This window comes from Sprattus sprattus (assembly GCF_963457725.1).
Source record: "Sprattus sprattus genome assembly, chromosome: 4".
In the NCBI taxonomy this organism is placed as follows: domain Eukaryota; kingdom Metazoa; phylum Chordata; class Actinopteri; order Clupeiformes; family Clupeidae; genus Sprattus; species Sprattus sprattus.
Window position 1 is genome coordinate 31,061,238 of NC_137923.1, and position 13,793 is coordinate 31,075,030.

Below are 13,793 nucleotides of genomic sequence, written 5' to 3' on the forward strand. Positions count from 1 at the left end.
ATGAGTATGTCGAGTTGAGGTTTGTAATATGAAGACATGCCTTGGAAATATTGTGTACTGTCAGTTGCTTCCGTATGTGTGTGTGTGATGTAGGTAGTTCCCATAGTTCTGTGTGTTCAATGTTAATCTTTAATTGTGTAAAACTGTTTGGTTTTGGTATGTTTCTGTGTCTCCTGTTAGATTAAGGTGAATTTCATCAGTCCATAACTCCACATACCAGACCATATCTCAAATGGACCCCCACTCTCAGTTTGAATAACACCAGACCAGAGCCATCAGGTCTGATTCCTGGCCTATTGTCTATGTTGAGAGCCATCAAGCTGGATTCCTGTCCTTTGTCCTGAGTGATTAGAAGTGATAGTATGCCCTTGTCTGAGATGTTCGGGGCCAGGCATATTTAGCATTTACATAGTCTTTACATTACCCCCCCCCCCCCCCCCCCCCCACAGTCACACCCTTGCATGTTCATACCACCTACTTTAACCTTCAGACACACCCACCCACTCCCCTACACCCTATAAAGTGGTACAGTTTTTAATGTGAAGAAGAACACTTCACTCATGGCATGTGACTGTGATGTCCGAGGGTTATAGTGCTACGCATCGGAATACAGAACCAGCTTGGTAACTGAGGTGTCTCTCTGAGCAGGTAAAATATAAAAAATCTGAGTGTCTTTCGTTACATGACTTTTTTTTTATAGAAACCTTTACAACTTCAGAATGTTGTATCTTTTATAAAAGTCGGCTACATGTAAGATTTTTTTTTTTTTTTTACATCCCTGGATGTAGCCTATTTTCTAACAGGCTTACTCAAGACGGCCTTTACTAATCCTGGTTGATCCACAGTCCATTTGACTGTTCCGTGAGAGCCCTCTGGGTGCGTTCGGTGAGATATTATAATCATTCACTTTTTTCATCAGCCTACTTGTTGTTACACAACAATAACGTACGATTCCATTACATCACAACCTCACCCGGACCTCGTATTAGTCAGCTTCTGACTTAACCTGAACAATCGATGATGCAATTCATTTTACTGATACTGCGTCGTCATTTTTGGGTAGCTTACGATTTTCAGCCTTCACTCCCCTATACATGTCTGTGTTCACTCCTACCCATCTGCGGCTAGAGGGCGGAGTTAACCACGGAGTTTGTAATCTCATTGGTTAGCAAGCCGGTATTGGGGACACGCGCGATTCTACGCTTCATTCCGGCTGGTTTACCGGTGTCGGCGAGCAGGAAAAGGGTGAGTTTTCATGGCCAAAGGCCACTAATCAGAAGTATTTGGCCTAAGTTATTGTAAGTTTAGTCAATATCGTCTTTGTGTTTAACTCAAGTAGTGTGTTTTGGTTTACTGTTTCCTTATTGCTGTATTGGGGTTCTGAGAATTGGCCTACCGCATGACGCCCCGTATCTAGCTAGGATACCGTTAGCTAAGAAAATGCATTGTTGAGACCAGGACCACACGAGCTGGGCCGAAAGCGTGTCGGTTACTGATCGCTTAACGTAGCATCATCGATACGAGCTTGGTGTTTGGGCGGTGTGTTATCTTCTTAGGTTGTTATTTATATGGTAATTTATTCCTAACTAAATTTTGTCGATTGGATAGTCCTAGCTACCTGGCTATCGAAAGCTAGCTAATGCTCGTCATGTTTAATGCCGGCAGAGGTCTTCTAGGCCTCATGCTTTTACCGGTGACCGTGTTCGTACGGTTCATAATTTCGCTATTCTGAACTACTAAAAAAATCTCAAACTTGATCATTTTGGGGTATTTTACATTCAAATGTAATATGTGCCGGTCTATCGCGATATGGGCATCTACCTACAAATACCTGTCTAAAACGGCTTCCACTGTTCGCCGACGACCACGTGATACTTTTTGGCTAACCTAGCGGCCGAAATCAGCTGGCTGCTCTTGTATAAAGTAGGATGCTATGATATCATTCCTAAGGGCCCCTACTCTGTGGTTAGGCCTACGATGATGGAAGCGAGTAAGATGGCACTTACGTAAGATTATGTTTTAGAGTAACAGACATTTCATTGAACTAGACCAGTCTGCTCAAGAAATATGGGCCTTCACCATTACGGCGTACGCTTAGGCTAATAGCGATTTAGAAGATATTTCGCATATGATAAGTTCTTGGCTTTGTGCCGCGCTTTGTTATGAGCGTGATGCATGGTCATGGGATGAGGTTAATCGGGTTCTCCCAGTCATATAATGTCGATTTTGTGTCTTCTGGAACAATACGACCGATCACCCAGCCACCTGAAAAACTAATACGTCCAGTATCACCTTATGTACCAAGGTATCGGATGGCTGGTTAAGTGTTTCTCGGAAACGGTTGATGCTGAATGTCTCTGTTTGTTGATTGCTTCAGGTATTTTTTCGACTGGGTCTTCAGCTGCCATGCCGTCCGACTTAGCAAAGAAGAAAGCGGCGAAAAAGAAGGAGGCTGCAAAATCCCGCAGTCGTGCCAAGAAACCCGATGAAGTGAATGGGGAGGCTGCCGAAGGGCAAGAGAACGGAGCGGCCAGTAATGGTAAGGGTCCAGCACTGTATTGAAAAGGGACCTTCCTTGGGCTTGTCATTTGAGTGTGTAAGGTTTACCTGTATACAACCCCCTTTTTATGCCAGTATTAAGATATCTTTCTCGTCAATCAACGTTATGTTGTATTGTCCACATCAGGTGTAGTTGCCTCAGCTTGATTTTGTATTCTCATGTGACAGGGGTGGATGACCTGGCAAAGGAGATGGATGCGTTCGAGCTGGAGAAGCATGATGCACGGGCAGTGACAGGGGTACTGGCCTCCCACCCAAACAGCACAGATGTCCATGTGGCCAGTCTGTCCCTAACCTTCCATGGGCAGGAGCTGCTGAGCGACACCAGTCTGGAGCTCAACTCCGGCCGCCGCTATGGCCTTATTGGACTCAATGGAACAGGTGCGTTCAATGGTGCACAGTGACTGCAGCAGGTGCTTGTAATAAGAAGGAATGTTAGGAAACACAATCTCTCTCTCGCTCTTTCGGATGTGTTGATGATGGCTGCTGCTCATGGATTACCTTTTCTTGATGTTAAACTGTTTAGTGAATGCTTTTAAGTAAAACTACTAAAGGGTCATGATATTAGTTATTTAGATAACCCACTGTGTTATGCAATCACTCGTATCCCTAGAACGGCTGTGACATGATGAAATAAAAGGCCGAATGAATGTGCATTTGCCGAGCAATATGCTCACAGTGCATCTGCACAATGACAAAAACTGTCCGAAGCGTTTTTCTGATCCATGCCGTTCTGGTGGCTGTTTCCACTCAGTGGACTACCATTTTAGCTATGTTCGCAGATTGTTTTGGTATTCGGGTTCCTATTTAAACGCGCAACATTTTTACATTTCTTAAATGTCTTGTCTACTTTATCTTGGGCACTGTACCTGAAGCCATTCATGCTGTTGTTTTAAGTAGAATTACTTAACAGTACATTTCATCAGTGTGTCTGCACTGCGCTGTACTGAGCACTGTTCTCAGTAGAGCTAGTGGCATCCATGCATGTAGAAGTCAAATCATTGTCTTCCTGCAACCTCTCCTCTAGGCAAGTCCATGCTGCTGTCAGCTATTGGCCACAGAGAGATCCCCATTCCAGAACACATCGACATATACCATCTTACCCGCGAGATGCCACCTAGTGACAAGACGGCACTCCAGTGCGTGATGGAGGTGGATGAGCAGAGGATCAAGCTGGAGAAGGAGGCAGAGAGGCTCGCTGCTGAGGACTGTGAGTTCTCCCTCTCGCATGCACACACACACACACACACAAAAACCCCCACGTTTTTCATAGGAGCTGTTTGTTGTGGCAGTTTCCTTTCCTAGGCGTGGCATAGTAAATATTAACCTCGTTTTGATTGTGTTCCTCACACTTGTCTCGTCATGTGATGGGGCTTCAAAAATAGGTACAGAATATATGCTGAATGACCATAACCTCTTAAACAAAGGCAGCAAAACAGTCAATTAAAGTGATATCCTCTCGTCCCCTTTCATTCATTGTGTGTGTGCTCCCTCTTAGCTGAGTGTGAGAAGCTGATGGACCTGTACGAGCGCCTGGAAGAGCTGGACGCAGACAAGGCTCAGGTGCGTGCCTCTCGAATCCTCCACGGCCTGGGCTTTACCCCCGCCATGATGCAGAAGCAGATGAAGGACTTCAGTGGAGGATGGAGGATGCGGGTGGCTCTGTCCAGGTGGGTCGGCAATCCCCATACTTCAGGACACTACAGTGCCCTCTGCCCCCTTGTCTTAAATTACTGAGATTAGAAGAAATGGGCAATAGGGTTTGTAATTGAACTCCACTATCTTCAGTTCTTGCATTTTTGATTTGGAGGGTCATGAAATTAGTTATTTAAATGAACCACTGTGTTTTGCAATCACTCGTATCCCTAGAACTGCTACGAAGTGATGAAATAAAAGGCCGAATGAATGTGCATTTGCCGAGCAATATGCTCACAGTGCATCTGCACAATGACAAAAACTGTCCGAAGCGTTTTTCTGATCCATGCAGTTCTGGTGGCTGTTTACACCCAGTGGAGTACCATTTTAGCTCTGTTCACAGATTGGTTTTGGGGTTCGGGTTCCAATTCAAAAGGAACATTCTTAAATGTCTTGTTTACTTCCTTTAGGGCACTGTACCTGAAGCCCTTCATGCTGTTGCTAGATGAGCCCACAAACCACTTGGACCTGGAGGCTTGTGTGTGGCTGGAGGAGGAGCTTGCTCAGTGAGTATTTGTCTAGTAATGGAATAAGTTTCTCATGTTGAACCCAGCAAGTAATGAGACCCATCATATACAGTGTGTGATGAGCACAAAGAAGTAGTGCGTTATGCAAGGAGTGTTCTGTGGATGTTGGGAGAAATGATGTAAACAAAAGGCCGAATTGTAGTGCCCCATTGAGACACAGTACTCAATGTGATGGTGCTTTGACAAAAACTAGCTGAAGCGTTTGATCTGATCTCCTGACCAATAACAGAGAGAACGCCCCCCCACCCCACCCCCCACACACACACTTTAAAAAGGACTGTGCTGACCCCTCTATCCTTTTCTTTGACAGATTCAAACGCATTCTGGTCCTGATCTCGCATTCCCAAGACTTCCTCAATGGCGTGTGCACCAACATTATGCACTTGCACCAGAGGAAGCTCAAAATCTACACCGTAAGGCCTTACCCTCACTCGTCTGCCTGGGCATATCTATCCAATAGAGTACACGCATTGCATGCATATACCACTTCTCCCTCTCATGCGGTTCCCTCATTGTTCAGGGTAACTATGACCAATATGTGAAGACCAGACAGGAGCTGGAGGAGCACCAGATGAAGCGCTTCAACTGGGAGCAGGACCAGATTACACACATGAAGGTAAGTGATGAGCGCCATAGTGTAACTTTTGAAGTGGGCCTATCATTTAGCCCTATGCAGTCCTAAGTTATAATGTTCTTCAATGATAATTAGGAGAAACACGTCGGTCTATACTATAACGATCTTGTCTTTCTATTGTATGTGTTGACATTATAAGATATTTGTTTTTCTCCCCAGAACTATATCGCACGGTTCGGCCACGGCTCTGCCAAACTGGCCAGGCAAGCCCAGAGCAAAGAGAAAACCCTGCAGAAGATGGTGGCCTCAGGTCTGACTGAGAAAGTTGTGGATGACAAGGTGAGCAGAGATGTTCATTAAATGTTTTCGAACAGCACACCAAAGATGAAGATTGGGGCATTTTTTTCATTGCAAAAGTCTTATTGATTGTATTGAGTTTTTTTCTGGCAGCAATTACTTTATGAAAATGTGTTATGCAGCTAAAGGATTTCAGCTAGTGGAAGAGTTAAGGCCATCAGGACTTTCGGCACAGCCAGTTTGTTAGTTCAGCCGTTTTGCAAAATCACTTAGTCTTGGTTGTTGCCATGACATGATGTAAACAAAAGGCCGAATTGTAGCATCTCCACCTGGCAGTTTGTTCTCTGTGTGGAGGTGCCTTGACAAATACCCGACCGAAGTGATTCACTGATCAGATGGCGCAACCTTCACAAATGTTCCCTCAGGTTTTTTTTACTTGTGTGTAAAGGAACTGCATTAATCACAAGGCTGAACTCATCCCTTATTTGTTCTTTCTGCAGACCCTGTCATTTTATTTTCCTTCCTGTGGGAAGATACCCCCTCCTGTCATCATGGTGCAGAATGTCAACTTTAGGTATTCTGATGACACAGTAAGTCTCCATGTTTCTCTCTTGCACAACGTATGCAGTCTTCTCATACATGTTTTTTTTATTTTTTTTTATTTAAAAACACATGTAAGGCGAGGGTTGTAGTAGCCCTGAGGCACGTTTGTAAAAACTGAAAGCTACCCTTCTACAGTGGCTGTTGCGCTGGGCACCACAGCCTAAAGCCCCCACCCTGGCATTGTGCATTCCTCTTAATAGACCCCCTTTTAGATAACCAGTACCGCTTGCTTCCTCTGCTGGGCTTGTGTGTGAATTTGTGTTCTTTTACACTGCTACTGTGCATTCAGCCTAAATGACCCTCATACCAACCTCTTCTGTTCTTTTATTGCAGCCGTATATTTACAAAAACTTGGAGTTTGGAATCGATCTGGACAGCCGAGTGGCCCTTGTGGGGCCCAATGGAGCTGGAAAGTCCACACTGCTGAAGCTGTTGTATGGAGAGGTACAGATTCTTATGTTGATATTATATTTGTTTGTATATTCACCCCTTAGTGTTCGGAAGGAGTGTATGTCTAGTCATGGAATAAGTCTGTCGGGGTGTAGGATGGGGCATTTTTGCTTTTAATATGAACCCAGCCAGTAATGAGACCCATCATATACAGTGTGTGATGAGCACAAAGAAGTATTGCGTTATGGAAAGAGTGTTGTTCTGTGGATGTTGGGAGAAATGATGTAAACAAAAGGCCGAATTGTAGTGCCCCATTAAGACACAGCACTTGATGTGATGGTGCTTTGACAAAAACTAGCTGAAGCGTTTGATCTGATCTCCTGACCAACAACAGAGGAAACATCCCCCCCCCCCCCCCCCATATTAAAAAGGACCTGTCTGCATGTTGTTCACCTGTCTGACCCCTCTCCACCCCGACCTGTCTGCACACACCAGTCTCACCTCTCTTTCTCCCCCCTCAGCTTCGCCCTTCAGACGGTATGATCAGGAAGAACTCTCACGTGAAGATCGGCAGATACCACCAGGTACTGCAAAATAAGCATGTGAACAGGCCATAGATTCTTAAGTTAAAGCTGACCAGAGTATGAACATCACCTGAAACTACACAATCAAGTTCAGAGCAGAACATCTGTACATTCATTAGTTGGAGTCTTTTCATTTGAATTGTTTGAGTCCACCGTCCTTTCATTTGACCACTGTCTCTCCCTTCCATCACAGCACTTGACTGAGCAGCTTGAGCTGGACTTGTCACCCCTGGAGTACATGATGAAATGTTACCCAGCCATCAAGGAGAAAGAGGAGATGAGAAAGATCATTGGGCGCTACGGCCTGACGGGGAAGCAGCAGGTGAGCTTGGGGGGACTGATGCGCATCAGGTGAGAGAGGGGGGCTTCTCTCAAAAGATTCACGTTTAGCTCTTCTGGTCAGACATCGAAAGCGTCCAGGTTTAAGTATTTTTCGTAGCATAAAGGGGTGTCACCCAGTAACCCAGACTACATGAATATGTATCAGTCTGCTACCTCTGAGATGGGGACACTTCACAATGTTGGTTCACAGGGGAAGTTGATGCTTTAGAGATCCAGCTGTGAGCAAGTGTCTCATAGGCTTGTATTCGTGGGGTATGAGAACTACAAAGACGCTTTGATTTGATCTAGAGTGCCTATTGGCCTCACCCCTGTGGGACCATCTCATATAGCAGTACTTTCTACCAGAAACTCCTGCACTGATTCCATTCTGTGTTTCTTTTGTCAGGGTGTGAATGATGGTGACTGACTGTTTTGGTGAAATTCAGTAGAAAGGGAGAGAACAAAGGGCATTTTTTTTCTTCCATCTTGTCAGTCATTAAGTTCAGTTTGCAGAAGGTAATGGTAGATTGTGTTCCCCACAGGTGAGTCCTATTAGGAACCTGTCGGATGGGCAGAAGTGCAGAGTGTGCTTTGCCTGGCTTGCCTGGCAGAACCCACATCTGCTTTTCCTTGACGAGCCCACCAATCATTTGGACATCGAGACCATCGATGCCCTGGGGGATGCCATCAACGAGTATGATGGCGGCATGATGCTAGTTAGCCACGACTTCAGGCTAATCTCGCAGGTATGGCATATTTAATGGCAAAACTGTCAATAAGCACTTTTTGAAGATCATTATGTTTACTTAAACTTTGAGTGTGAGGCACTTACACCTCCCTGTCTCATCCTTATCCTCGTCTCATCCTTATCCTACCCCAGGTGGCTCAGGAGATCTGGGTGTGCGAGAACCAGACCATCACCAAGTGGAACAGAGACATCTTGGCCTACAAGGAGACCCTGAAATCCAAAATCGCCAAGCAAATGCATGACATCTAGAGAGCAGACAGCCCTGATGGGATTGTGTTCACACCCCCTGAAACAACAGCACGTTCCATCACCAGCCATGCATGCTGAAGTTTACTTCAGAGAGCGCAGGCACCTCCTTCGTCAATCTGGTAGCCCCGAGAGGCTGGGGGGTGGTCTTGGTAGCCATCTGCAGAACATCATATTTTCTAGTAATTATGCAATTGTCTTTACAGCCCCTACAGTCTTTTCCCCCGGGAAACATTATAATGGAAATAGTAAATAATAAATATAAGTACCCTTATTTACTGTGCACTGAACTTTTTTAAAAGTTTAAACTGTTGCAAGTGGATATTCTACAGATGAAATTCGTTGAGGCTCTTAAAGAGCTTTTTATTATGTTATGTATTATTTAACGGTATATCTGCAATAATGCATTTGGCTGGAATAAAAGATTCATCACCTACTTCGTATTGACTGTAAACTGTTAGCCTCCTTTAAGCATGCTCCTGCCACTGAGCAGTCGTGCTAATGCATCAACTGTCTGCCTGCTTTGGATGTAAACAGGGCATAGCATCGATGACTGCAATATAAATTATACAGATTTATTAATCACTTGCTACCTGAATTTATTAAACAAAGCAAGCCTAAAACCTTCAAGAGAAACTTTCTGAGTGGGTTGAATTAATGTAGATGAACGAGATGAATCGAATGAGTTAAGAACTTGAAAAAGCACTTCATTTTATTTAGCTATACACAGCCAGCAGCAGAGTTTGTAAATGTAATATAGTGAAACCCATCAGACCTGCTTGCAAATCCTATAAGGATGTAACTGAAGGTTTACTAATTCCTCTTTCGTTTTTGCTGATTTTTCTTCTTGCACCATTAATACACACACATATGTTGTAAAAGCATTTCAGAAAAAATGACAAGTGGTCGAAAAACGTTAATTGAAAATGAGTAGTTTGAAAGCAATTTTTCAATGCTAGACATTTTTGGCTGTATTTAATTCTGTGGATTAATTTGCCAGGTGTGTGTGCATCATGCATAATATATAGGTGGTCGAATCAGACATTTATAATCAAACAGTTGTTTCAATGAATCTGCTAAATACCTAAACCATACATTTTAAACAAATAGCAAAAAATGTAATTGTTATCCGTGTAACCTCAGTGGACCTAACTGACCCTGATATTGCAAAAGTAAATATAAATTGTACACCCTCAATATAGGGATCAGATTTCTTTGAAAGAAGGTGTGGAACAAGATTGTTAAATAATTCCAGAATTGCTGTCCGCTTGGCATCCATAGCCTTTCAGGTCTGCAGCCTATTGACCTCTTCAGGCCGAACTGCCATACGCTAATAATTAAAAAGTGGTTAGGCTGGAAAACTACAAATTCTACCTCCTCTTACACCCCCCTCTGTATTCAGGGTTTAAATACTCAGGGCTATGCCTAAAATATTCAGGGCTATAGCCCTAAGAGTGATTGTCCCTAACGACACCAGAAACTGTGTTTTATCTTGAAGTTTCTGGCAAAAACAGACAGAAATTTGGTGTATGCCTTATATGAGTGAAATTGTAAGGAACTATAGTTTGTGGATATGGCCGCTGTACACTGATAGGGTGTGAAGCAGTACCTGTTTATATCTGTTCTAGTAAATATTAGACATGAGAGTCAATTTATAACAGATATCCTGTTTTATTTTGTGAAATTTACTTGTATACAATATGTCTCTTCCTCTGTACTCTGTGTCTTGGACCAGGACCATACCGGTCAAGTGGTGAAGGTGCATAACAAGATTATAAAATAAGTAGTGGGGAATTGTCATTGGTGTGGCAAGCCTTTAAAGTGTGAGGCCTTTTTGCCCTATAGGCCAAATTGATATACACCGATACTGCAAAAGTTGTAATGCTGGGGGGAAAAAAAAAATTGGCTTGCTCAATATGGGGCTCAAATGTCTGAGTTGAAATTGTAAAACAACATTCAAAGAAAGAAAGTCGGGAGTTGTCTTCCTTGTACACTCCATAGCTTTTCAAGTGGGAGGCCTATCGACCTCTGTGCCGAATTGACATGTACTGATACTGCAAAACTAGATAATGTGGACCCTCAATACAGGAGCCAAATCTGTGCAGTTGCATAGCAGGATTATAAACTAAAAAGTGGGTAAATATTGTTTTGGCTGGACGTTTCTTTCTCCTCTCTTACTCCAGGATGTCTGAGCTGTGCCAACACCTTGTCATGGCACCACCTATACCTCCCCTGGGTAAATACTGTTTTGTTCCCTGATAGGATGTGCACCATGGTTCCTTTACCGCCACACAAATGCACAGTGGGTCCTCCCTGAAAATGTACCTCTATGGGTTAAATTGATACACATTGAGATTACAAAAGTTGTTAGGCTGGAACTATTAACTGAGACCCCGTAGTATAGGGGCCAAATCTCTTTAGTAGCAGGATCCTAACAATATTCTAAACTAAGAAATGGGGACTTGACAGCGATGTGGCCTTTGCCGCCTATGTTATGAGGATTTAACTTGACAACGATATTTAGGAGGCACAAGTTTTGTTTTTTCTTAGCAACACTAATAGATATCAGGACCCTAGGTCATTACTCATACTACATAAAAGTAACTGTATGCCCTAAAAGCGGTTTTTTTTTTTTTTTTAAGTAACTGGTATGTGGATGATATTTTACCCTCTTATTAAGAGGGCACAAGACTTTGTCTTACTTAAACCAGCTGAACTTTATTAGTGAGTGTCTTTTGACTCCTATTATAAATAACTTGATATATTGAAGTTGTGGTCTTTTATAGGAAAATCATATTAGCCATGAGTATGTTCACATTTTCTCAAAAACGAATAATAACAATTGTTTTTGTTTTTATTTATCTTAAAGGTAGAAATCTTTGTTGTAATATTCAGTTCACATATTAAGTATCTTAAACATTTTGTACAACAAAAACACACCATATTAACCTATTTTATTATTAATCTCATATAATAAAATGTTATATTTGTGAAATATTAGCCATTGGAATGTTTGATCAGTGTTTTTGTTTATAATTCTCAGTTTCTTCCTATAAATACCCATTCCCCCTGAGTATTGGTATTTTTTTTGCTACTGAGCTACCTCTAAAGTTGCAGTGTAGCTCACATGTACACCATTATTGTAAATACAAATTGCGCTTTGGGACCCCCTGATGGAGAGTGTACATGTGTATTTGTTGACAAGCTGAAATATTTGGAACTGGCAAGACAACAGCAGGAGCCAAAGACTGACAGGTAGAGTAATATCACAAGATTATACACATATGACTCTGCATAGCTTAATTTATTGTGAAATTGGAGATGAACTCCAAAATAACCAGAGAATAACAAAACAATTATTTTAAATTAAAATGTTGCTGAAATACTGCTTGTGTTTTCAGCCAACATACATATTTTCTAAGCGTTTGAATGTGTTATCTATACAATTTTGTTGGCAACATGCTTAATATACTTTGCATGTCTAATTTATTGCAAGCTAGGAGTGTTACGTTTTACAAGGTTGCAAACTTCCAAGGTTATTGACATGACATTGATAAAGACTCATCAAACTTTTACATGAGATGAATTTATTTGGATGATAGCCTGAGACAGGACAGGTGTGAGTTGACAACTTTCTAACATAGCCCAACATCAAGCAAGCACAACATAAGACATAGCAAGACAGCTAGTTATTACTGACAAGTCCAACAGAAAGAATGCATACATGCCAGGTAAGTAACACGTTTAACTGTAAGGTCAAATTGTAACATGATGTAACTTTAAATCGTTGTTCTTTTGTGGGACCTTTATTTTGAAATGTGTAGTCACATTTGCTTACAGCCGCGTTCTGTGAGCAACTATAAGCTCGAGCAACTTACGGTTACGATTTTATAAAAGCGCCTTATTAACCCCGTGTTTCTTAGCAGCGTGAAGATGGCCCAAATACCCCCAAATAAGAATACCATACCAGTTCCGTTCTTTCAGCAACGATAACCCACAATAACCCCAGGAAGTAAAAGGAAACGAGGAAGTAAAATACGTTTTTTGTATCAAATGAAAGGTTTTTACAACAAACAGCCCTGTAAATCGACTGGGTTATATAAAAACCTTTTTTATGGAACGAGTTTTTGTTGCATTTGTCGTAATTATCGGAAAAATAGTTGAAAGCGTGTTTGAAAGCTATAGTAGACTAATTGTCAGTATAAAGTCTGAGTCTGACTACTTGCTAGATCATTGTTTATAATAGTATTGTGTTATCTGTGCATTATATTAACTTGTTTTAAATCAAGGTGAGATATATTAAATTACTTTTAAACGTACAGGATACTTGTAGCTGAAAACTATATTAAAAATAATGTATTTGATGCACTTGCATTATAAGAGCAAAACAGGATTACAATGCATATAGTATACATATTTGGTACTGTTTAGAAGTTACTTTAAAATGGTTATAAGATACCATTGACTAGGCAGGCCTAAGATTGAAAAAAAAACTAACCTTTAATAACCAGGACTACATCATGAAAGCACAGGTTTTACTTCACTTTAAATCATATCTTCTGTAGACATGCACCCTCTCAAACTGTCTATATTTGTATTGGTGCTATTTGTATTAACAGTGTAGGCTTATATTTTTTATATTCTCCTATTTTGGATTCAGTATAGGTCCAATGTAGTCAAATTATGCCTAATTATACCTATTATGAAGTCTCTGTTGAAATTCAAGAGGAAATTATGGATTAATAGTGGTTCCATGTCTTCTTTTGACCAGCCTCAGATTATATACCTGATGTGTGGTGGTTAAATCAATCTTAGTGTTATTTTCTTTTTGAGTATATGTATACTCTTCACTAACTGTTGTATATCACCCCTATTACATCTCCAAATTGTTCTAAGTAGCTTCACACTACGTCTGTGACCTTTTGGTCTTTCATAGGGCCAATAAATAGCTGGGAAAATTGGATGTAACACTTTCTTTTACTAGAGAGAATACATTGCAGTGCTATCCCCTGATGACAAAGGACTTCCTCAGCCTGTCCGATGAGAATGACATTGACAGGAGTCTGCCACTGAATATGCTCCTCTGTCTGTTGAGAGTACTGTGTAGTGGTTGGTGGACATTGTCCAAAATGGTCAGCAACCTACTCAGGGTCCTTCTCGCCGACACTGTTGTGAGGCAGTCCAGTTCAGTGCCAACAACAGCTACCGCCTTCCTCACCAGCCTGTTCAGTCGCCCTGCATCCCTCTTC

The 13,793-nt window shown here is 41.9% G+C and overlaps 1 protein-coding gene across 1 annotated transcript; it reads left to right on the forward strand.

Annotated features, from left to right (window-relative positions):
• Nucleotides 1-1,195: 1,195 nt before the first annotated feature.
• Nucleotides 1,196-8,980, forward strand: abcf2a (ATP-binding cassette, sub-family F (GCN20), member 2a). Its single transcript, XM_080836491.1, has 15 exons — nucleotides 1,196-1,245; nucleotides 2,378-2,539; nucleotides 2,728-2,940; nucleotides 3,587-3,769; nucleotides 4,058-4,229; nucleotides 4,665-4,760; nucleotides 5,092-5,194; nucleotides 5,302-5,397; nucleotides 5,575-5,694; nucleotides 6,153-6,242; nucleotides 6,589-6,699; nucleotides 7,167-7,229; nucleotides 7,423-7,551; nucleotides 8,093-8,296; nucleotides 8,431-8,980. Exons 2-15 carry the CDS (start codon nucleotides 2,407-2,409, stop codon nucleotides 8,545-8,547), a joined length of 1,830 nt encoding a protein of 609 aa, XP_080692617.1. The 5' UTR covers nucleotides 1,196-1,245; nucleotides 2,378-2,406; the 3' UTR covers nucleotides 8,548-8,980.
• Nucleotides 8,981-13,793: the final 4,813 nt, after the last annotated feature.

Excerpts from the sequence above, each read along its gene's own strand:
- abcf2a (XM_080836491.1), top strand. The coding sequence starts at position 2,407 with ATGCCGTCCGACTTAGCAAAGAAGAAAGCGGCGAAAAAGAAGGAGGCT. Across the intron at positions 6,700-7,166 it reads TGAAGCTGTTGTATGGAGAG|CTTCGCCCTTCAGACGGTAT; the intron begins GTACAGATTCTT and ends CTCCCCCCTCAG. Across the intron at positions 8,297-8,430 it reads ACTTCAGGCTAATCTCGCAG|GTGGCTCAGGAGATCTGGGT; the intron begins GTATGGCATATT and ends ATCCTACCCCAG.